This window comes from Centroberyx gerrardi, chromosome 14 (assembly GCF_048128805.1).
Source record: "Centroberyx gerrardi isolate f3 chromosome 14, fCenGer3.hap1.cur.20231027, whole genome shotgun sequence".
Lineage (NCBI taxonomy): Eukaryota > Metazoa > Chordata > Actinopteri > Beryciformes > Berycidae > Centroberyx > Centroberyx gerrardi.
Window position 1 is genome coordinate 15,249,883 of NC_136010.1, and position 8,998 is coordinate 15,258,880.

The window sequence follows — 8,998 nt, forward strand, 5'->3', positions numbered from 1 at the left end:
CCTGATTAAGGACACGATTATTCTTCAGGGGACGGACGTCAGGAGGACCTTCACTATATCATATGGCCTCTGCAGCCTCTAATAGATGCTCTTTTTATTTGAGCGACATTGCAACTTGGCAACCATGTAATGTATACAAGCCTCAGTAAAGACAAATGTGTTTAATAATGACGGGGCTCCATTGACGATTCAAAAACCTACAAATGCTGGCCCTTCAAGGAGAGTTCGGTGTGAATCATTATGCTGATGAACTAGCCAGGGGACCCAGTGAGGGGGAGGAAGAGAAGGAGGGGCTCGGGGCTCGGCTCCATTGCCTGTTTGAGGGAAACGAGTGCTCAGTTCCTCTGCTAGGGTAACTATGGCAACAGATCATCTACAAACTGGAGGGCTTTCTTCACTGTAACTGCTGCAGGGATCTGGGCATTTTAAAATGGCAAGCTTATGGATGCTGCGTGACACTAAGGTTCAAATCAAGCGCATTGGGCATATATTAGAGGGAGAGAGATGGACAGACTTAAAGAGTCACCTTGTCACCTTTTTAGTCTGCTTCAGGCCCTTTACCAGCCAGGGCTAAATATTCTCTATTTGAGGGCCCTATTCTTTAATGTCCTCTGATTCATTTGAATTGCAAAACCTGCACTCACACCATTAGAAAGCTCTTCAGCAGAGGCCACGTCAGAACAAGATGAGATTGTCATGTTTGAGAGAGATGGGCGCATCATCAGGCTCATATTTTCATAGTCCTCCCTCACAAACCCTCCAAGCTGTTCGAACACTCACTCTCTCATTGTGCCTAAAGCTCCCAATACTTAGCATATCCTTAAAACACACACAACAAAATTAATCTTTGGCTTGTTGAACATGTTGAACGTAGGATGTTGGAAGGACTTATGGGACAAGCAGAAGAATAGGCAAATATTGGCAAAAAGCTAATATACTATACTCAGCCACAGTATTTCCATCCAAACTGTCTCTCTGTGTAGTTGGATCCACAAGCCACACAACTTCTTATGACCAATATTGTGTAACACTTGAGTTCATCGAAGGCCCGGGAACCCACAGCTCTTACAGTATAGATAAGAGGTTCCCCAAACTGGCAGCCACACTGCTCAGCACCTGGCTGTGGAGTTCAGTCACAGTTAAAAAGCAATGTGAAAATGTTCATGGCATGAAATAGATGCACAACTCTGTGCAATTAGTTAATCTATGCAGAACCGACACATTTTGAGCCTTTCAGGAATAATTATCAACATGAGCAAGTGAATAAAGAACAAAAACAAGGCTATGCAAATGGATAGATCATTTCTTAGATAACAAATACAAAGGCAACGCTTTCTAAAATACTAAATTAAGGTGCAGAGATAGTAAACCATGCAGAACTGGTACAACCTACAGCCAGAAAAAGAATTAATCATAAAGCCAACAGTGTGGTTAAATTAAGTGCTATAGATTGAATGAACATAGCAGAGCATTCATTATTATACAATACATTTCTACCATATATTGTCGACAGTTCAAATAGAAATTTCAAGTATATAACATTCTCTATTTCTCAACTTGTGTCTGACAAAAACTTGTATTCTTCAGAAATCTGGCAGAATGTTTTTTCAAGGCTGACAGCAGTTTCTGTGGATCCACATGACAGAATGTGATGATTGCAGGCAGATGCTGCACTTCAGTGCTCTCTACAGCGTTAAAAGAGAGGTTGTAGTGTCACGCGCGCCGTGTCTATGTCTAAGAGCTTTGTCTTGCATCACAAGCACACACTTGCATCACATTAGCAAACTGTGATACTATACTGAGTCACGTCGTTTACTATGTATGTGCTGTCTGCAATACTTTGTTTTCTTTTACTCTCTGCAATACCGTTCAACTACAAGAAGAAATGTTAAAACACCACATTTGTTTCTTATATTTGTGCAACTAAATGTATGTTACCATTTTCATGATCAGGCCAACCGAAACATAAAGAAATTATTCATCAAAAAATATATAAAATTACATCTGTGTCATATTTTTTCTTTATACTGCGGATGAATATCAGCTTCCAATGATGATCTATACCAAAATAAAGGGGTCGTTGATGAAAATATTGATTATTACATCTTGTCATGTCTAGAAAAATGTTTTATTATTACTATGTAATGTACTGAAGCACGAAACAGAGAGTAGACATGGTCGAATGAACTTGCTTCAGAATGGCTGAGAGAGACATACTGTACCTCACTTTTCTGTGGCCCCACAGAGGGGAAATGTTCTGCAGAGTAAAGGGCAGCAGACATCAAAAAGCTGCCAGCATAACAGTGAGCACAGTTGTGGCTCATAAATTGGTCTGCTGTCTTTTCAAAACAACGCTGTACTGAAGGCACCACTGTGTCCAAAAACATTTTATTAAAGGAGACGCCTAAGACACAGCGGTCATCTAAACCACAGAAACAAAATGAACTTCCTTCTCTTGTGTTTCGTTGGTCCTTTCAGCTCCAGGCCAAATCACGACTGGTACGACAGGTGACTCTGGTGAGCTGAATTACTGACTGAACGTGTCCTTCAGCTGTTCCAATAATGCAACGTGAGCATGCAGACCCTGCAGGTCCTGCTTTCCTGGCTTGAGCAGTGCTGTCCCAGATACTTGCATGGCAAAGTTAAAAATTACACAACGGTCTTTGTGCTTCGCCCACTGAGTCATGTTGCTCAGCACGACTTGAATGCACACTCACTCACTCAGACACATTACTGCGCCGAGGTCTTGCTAACCTAAGGATTTCTGCCACAGAGATGGAGAAGCGTTTTGCCACATCCAATTCTAAATCAGTGTCACAGCGGCCTGAGCATGCCACCCATCTGCATGACGATGACCTTAACTTTCATCCCCTTTTAACGACCATGTATATGACTGTCACACACAAACAAATACATACAGACATTGTCCCGATGTACATGAGTAGCCTACATATAAAAATAGTGCACAGTAGTAATAATGAACTTGCAAAGACAAGAGAAGTAATCCAATCCCCGAGGTGAATCCAGGAAGTGCTCACCCAATTGTAGCTCAACAACTTTCCGCTGGGGATGGGATCAGGGGTTAAATCACGGTTAAAACCATGAAGAAATGCTACTTTAGGCTACATTAATCTCTCTAATCCTACTCACAATTGAACATTAGCTCTATCTTTTGTTCTGTCATGAATACATTTGATCCCGTAAGTGTCCATCTCAGATAATGGTGGCCTAGTTTGCTCGATTATCTTGTGTACGGCTGCAGTAGTTTGTGTCTGGACCGCGTCCATGTGGCCACATATAAAGCCGGCTGAATGGTCTCACTCTCTCATGGGGGGGTAAAGTACTCTGATACAGAGATGTCTTACAGTAAGAGCTCTTTGCAGGAACTTACTGTAAAAGCAATTCTCTCAATATTGCCGCTAATGTGAGTGAAATCCATATGGTTCATTTGCAAATAGGCTGAAAATGAACAAAAATACCTGTTGAACTGGGAGACCTAAACCTTTTCATGAAGACTGGACAGAGGCGGCAATACAAGCAATCCAGGCCTCTGCTGGTATCCCACGAGCGATTTACAAAGAGTTAATATTCACAGTATAAACCAAGAAAAAATAATAAATAGGAAGTGATTCTAAGAAAGGCATTAAGGTTTCATGAGGTGGTGTCTAACTGTTTCCTGTTTAGTCTGAAGATAAGATAACACAGGAGAAAAAGAAAAGAAGGCCTTGCTACTCACAGACTACAGCTCAGCTTCACTGGTCATATCGAGATATTTGACAGACAATGGCAAAATATGCAAATAAAATAAGAAAGCATCCAATATGGTGTCTCTAATAACAGAAGAGGCACTCCAAAAATGAATGCCACTCCATAATAAGCTAGGCTATAGCTAGTAGGGCTAATCTGCAATGATGTAAACAGTGAAGCTGAAGTGCAGACTGAGAAATAGTGAACGCAGCATATGTCAGTATCCATGTTGTCTGACCCCAGTCGTTCGGCCTGTCAGTACAGGTATATACTGTATACTGTAGTGTGGCGGCTCTGCTCTGCTTCTGCGCATTTCAGCACCGCGGACAGCGCCACGCCGCTCAGCGCCGCACTGTGCTGAACTGTTGCTCTTCCTCACTGTAAACTGCCTCTTTTCTCTTGTCTTCCCCCAATCAATATCCGTGCTTTCCCCTTACGAGAAAGGACTATGGTAATTCTATAATCAATTTAAGAAGGATACTATACAAATACCCTAGCAAAACTACCATCTATATAGTAATAACTAAATTACACCCTATGGGGACATTACAGTGATGCCTGAGGAGGTTGAATATATGATTAAGCACGATAAGATCACTGGACAGCCACTGCTGAGTAACACAGACACTATAAGTCCCTCTGGCAACATTATGGTGGTTATGGTTCTCAACCTATAGTGCAGCCCTTATGAGAGAATTTGATATAATGTAATGCCTGCAATGAAAGTGTGAGTGTGTGCGTGTGTGTGTGGAGAAGGGGGGGTCATGTGCTAGCCAGCGTGAGTAACCCTGCAAGTAACAAGCTGAAGAGCATCTGGACATGACTCACTCCCCTAATAAAACCCCCCACTATAGTATTTCTATGTTATTCCTATAGGGACTTAATTACTGTATCTGCGGTGCTCAGTAGTGAGTTTATAGCACTTTATGGTATTATTTCACCTCCTATCAGTATAATACCCCTATAGGATATTATAGGGTAGTTTGCTGTGATATTTGAATGGTATCCTTCTAACATGCATCACAGGATCACTACGGTTCTGTGTTTTTTTCTCAAGGGTCAAATCATCGAGAAATGCTGAGCGAATTAGAGACTTTCAGCACTTTCTCGGGGTAAAAGTGCACAATGGGAGGAAATGTGTAAACAGCAGTGCAGTCAGTGGCTGTCGCAGCAGCAGTAGGTCTGTATAGTTTCCACAGGTAGGCTCCAGCCTCTCCAGCCTACACCTGTTGGAGGAACGCAGTCTCGATGCCCCCTCGTGGTTTCAGCACGAATCGCCTTTTTTTTCTCCCCCACTGATATGCCTCTTCAAAGAAAAAAAAAAAAGCTAAACGTTATGCTACACTGACGCATTTTACAAAACCCAAACTCTGACTATATGAGCCTGATGATAAAGCAGCGGCTGCAGTTACATAGGCAGCAGATAGCAGCGATAGCAGCCTAAAGGTTATGGGTTGTATCATCCCACGCAATTCGCCTTCCTATGCAGTCACTGGCCGCGTACATCAGCCATTATAAGTGTGTGTGTTTTTCATTGGGTGTAATGGGCATAATGGACAGAAAAATGTGTTTGGTAGCCTATGCGGAATGTCGATGAACAAAATTGGGTGTTTCTCCAAAAAAAAAAAAAAAAAACTGCCAACGCAGCGTTGAAAGATAAAAGTCAATTAAATAGAAGCCAACCGTTAGAAATGAACAATTAAGGGATAGGATTGACTCACCAACTCCGATTTTCTCCTCCTCTGTAGGTATCCACATATTTGGTTATTTTCCCTCCGGTAGACGAAGCCACATTATGTCGATATCGTGAGATGATGCTGCTAAAAAAAATGAGAGCTGAAGGCTACAAATTATCCTGGCTCCTTATACATCGGACTGCATGTCTCGAGCGGAATCTGTATCCTACGGTTTGGAGAAGGGGGGGCATCAATGCCTTTATATCTCGGGTCTATTATGTCCCGGCGTGTCTGATGCAGTCTCCGTGTCCACCTACCAAACACACACACACATACACACACACACGGTGAGCGGCAATCTAGTCTCCAGAAAACGGTGTTATAGCAGCCGCATTTCGACTGGAACGGGAATAGTTTTTTTTTTCTCCCCCTCGAGGTTTATTTATTTAATTTTGGTCATTAAGCCTATCGCACTGCCATCAAGCCCGGTGGATCCGCTTCAGTCGAGCTGCCGCGCCGTGATGTAGCTCCCGGTGAATGGGGCTGAACCGGGAGTCGGTAATTAGTAGTCGTGATATTGTTCACCGGTCCGAGCCGTTGTAGTGGTGCAAGAAAATCCCAGCAAACTGCAATATACCATAAGCTGCGCCATCTTCACGGCCGTCACATGACTCGTTTTGTCAACACTGATGTGTCAAGCATTTGCAAATATATGCGCTCTCTCTCTCTCTCTCTCTCTCTCTCTCTCTCTCTCTCTCTCTCTCTCTCTCTCTCTCTCTCTCTCTCTCTCTCTCTCTCTCTCTCTCTCTATGGCAGTTGCATCCATCACAAACACAAACTGCATTTTCTCATGGTAGGACGCTGGATCCTTCCTGATTGAAGGTGTTGCTCCGGGGATGTTGTGCCATAACTAGCTGACAGTGTTACATCAGTGAGGAGAGGAGAACCAGCAGGCCGGTCCGGACCATGTGGAAAACACTCCAGGTTGAGTCATTTCACAAGAAAAGACCACTACCGCTGCTGCTTTGTCATAGTGCAGTTACTCCTGCGTAAATGGGAGCCAACTGATTGCTATGAGGCCCATTTGATCTTTGGATTGATTGATAGGTTTGACCCTAAACTAATTTAAATTATCAAGAAAGAGAAAGTGAGTTATTGAGCCCCTTATAGACCTACAGCAGATAACCACTTGCTGGATAAAAGATGTCATTCACATTGCATTCACTTAAAAAAAATAATGAAATCTGAAAAGGGTTTGCCATTATCAATAACTTAGACCTCATTACAACCTCATTTATGACAAAGATTGAAGTCTGCAGGCAGGTAACAGCCTCTTTACTAAAGGTTTAGCCCTCACTTCATCAGTTTAGAAAGCTGAGCAGCAGACACTTTGTCTGTACTGTGCTGTTATCTTATAATATTGTTTTCTATTGATACTTCAACTCATATGAAGTCGTAAGTTTTGCACTAACCAGACTGTAAAGGGAGCTAAATCACATTAGATCCTGGTTACTAATACTTGCAGTCAACATTAGTCATTCTCAACTGTTTGCAGACTGAAGTAAAACAACAGAATTCCTTGGTGCACTGTTGCCTGAAAATGTCACACAAATTATTTTGATCATGCAGAAAAGCCAAAGTAACACGCAGCTCAACTTGGCTCAGATTGCATCAACTTGGAGGAAAAAAGTTTGATTGTAAGTTCATTAAGTTGAGTACTGATGCAAAGGTGATGTAATAAATTTGCTTGACGCTGGTGAGCAAACAGCCACTGTTTAAAAATGGGCTCTGGAATAATGATGAACACTATGCACATCACTTTGGTCTGTAAAGCAGTAAACTTCAAAACTTAATGCAGACTTTTATTTACAGTATATTGCAATTCCACTGTTAATATGATTCTACTATTGTAATAACTCCAATGCTTCAGCTGAAGGGAAGAGGGCTTCAGCAACGCTACATCATGGCACAACACACACTCAATAGACTGGGCCTAATCCTTATGAATAACATTTTTGGGAACACTGTATTACTTTTTTTTGCCTTGGAAATGTTCCACTGCCAACTGGAGTATTATCTCACTCTGACCTGGATCTGGACATTGTTCCCAGCAGTGTGTTCTGGGAAAACAGCACACGTTCTGTAGTTGATGTTTCAGACCAGACGCTTTTGTTCATAAAAAATCTGTCATATATCTTATAGGCTAATACTCTAGTAGTACATCTACATCGTCCATCTGGAGGCTGGTACTTCATTCTTCATTCTCACTCTGTGCTGGTGCGCTGGCCAATGCACTACTGGTCATTTATTACAGCTTGAATGCAGATTGCTATATAGATTATTGACTGGTGAAGGTGTGACATGCATACTCCACAGTCCAGTGTGTGTCTTGTACTGCCACCTTTGCACTGTGTGTCATGATGTACTGTGAAACCTTAAGCTGTCAGCATGTTTCTGAACCAGTGCCACTGAGACAAAGACAAATTTATTTCTCTTGAAGATTAAAACAATTCTTATTCTGATATCAGTGAAGAGAAATGGAAAAAATAAAATGAAAGATTTTCAGCAAATACTGACCGTACTATGTTTTAGTATGCCGTATGGATGTGCATTTTACAGTGTGCTAAACTGTCTTGTCCTATAGACAAGGCAATCATGTCTAGAAAAATAGAGCCGGGTGATTTGGTGAATATTGAGTGTCCAGTGAGTTTGATGAAGTGTGGGAGGGAGGGCATTATTCAGCAAGGTAATTTCTCTCCATCACAGCGACTCCATGACTGACTCCCATCTGTCTATTATTTCAAGTGGAACACTGTGGGCGGTGTTTCAATCACATACATAAAGCTGGAGGAGTGCGGGGCGCTTTATAATCTAAATATGTATCCCTGGATAATGCAGTCATCTCTGAAAAACAAAACAGAAAATAAGAAAAACAGAAAATAATGCCCGAAAATATGCTTAAGTGATACAGTGATACAGAATCTGGCACAGAAAACACTTACAATGGCAAAAAATATTCAAAGAGCCTAGTGCATTTTTATCAATTTTTATGTTTTCTTTTTTCTCCGAGTTCCTTCTCTCAGCTTTGGGAAGAGGTTTCGTTTTGCTCCCACTCTGATGCAGCAGCAGCACCTCAAGAGCCCTGTGAGGATGAGCGGTCCACTGGAAGCAGGGATTGCCTAACACAGTGAGAGCTACTATCAGTTTCAACACTCCCAATTCCAGCAGACAATAAGAGCTGGCAGAGGAGGCAATAAGAAGCATGCCATACCGACTCATCAATCATTTGCTTTCACACACACACACACACACACACTGAGACACACACTTTCTCTCTTTTTCTCTTTCACACTCTTCAGTATTACACAATATCTCACGCGCACTCCTTTATGCTCCTTTATCGTCAAAATAAGCGCTGTCAATACACATGGACACACACGTGCTTGTGCACAGAGACACACGTGCACACACACACACACAATTGCGGAATCTTATTTGATCCATCCTTATGTGGTTATTATGATTATTTTAATGTGTTCTATTATTATCTGTGGAGGAGGCCACAGGAAAATTTG

At 42.0% G+C, this 8,998-nt stretch overlaps 1 protein-coding gene across 1 annotated transcript in view; it reads right to left on the bottom strand.

Annotated features, from left to right (window-relative positions):
* Window positions 1–5,505, bottom strand: part of LOC139928279 (dedicator of cytokinesis protein 3-like) — a 42,267-nt gene extending 36,762 nt beyond the window's left edge. Inside the window, exon 1 of the mRNA XM_078288244.1 lies at window positions 5,469–5,505. Within this exon, the coding sequence (XP_078144370.1) occupies window positions 5,469–5,505 (37 nt within the window). The remainder of the gene's footprint in view (window positions 1–5,468) is intronic.
* Between the last annotated feature and the right edge of the window lie 3,493 nt (window positions 5,506–8,998).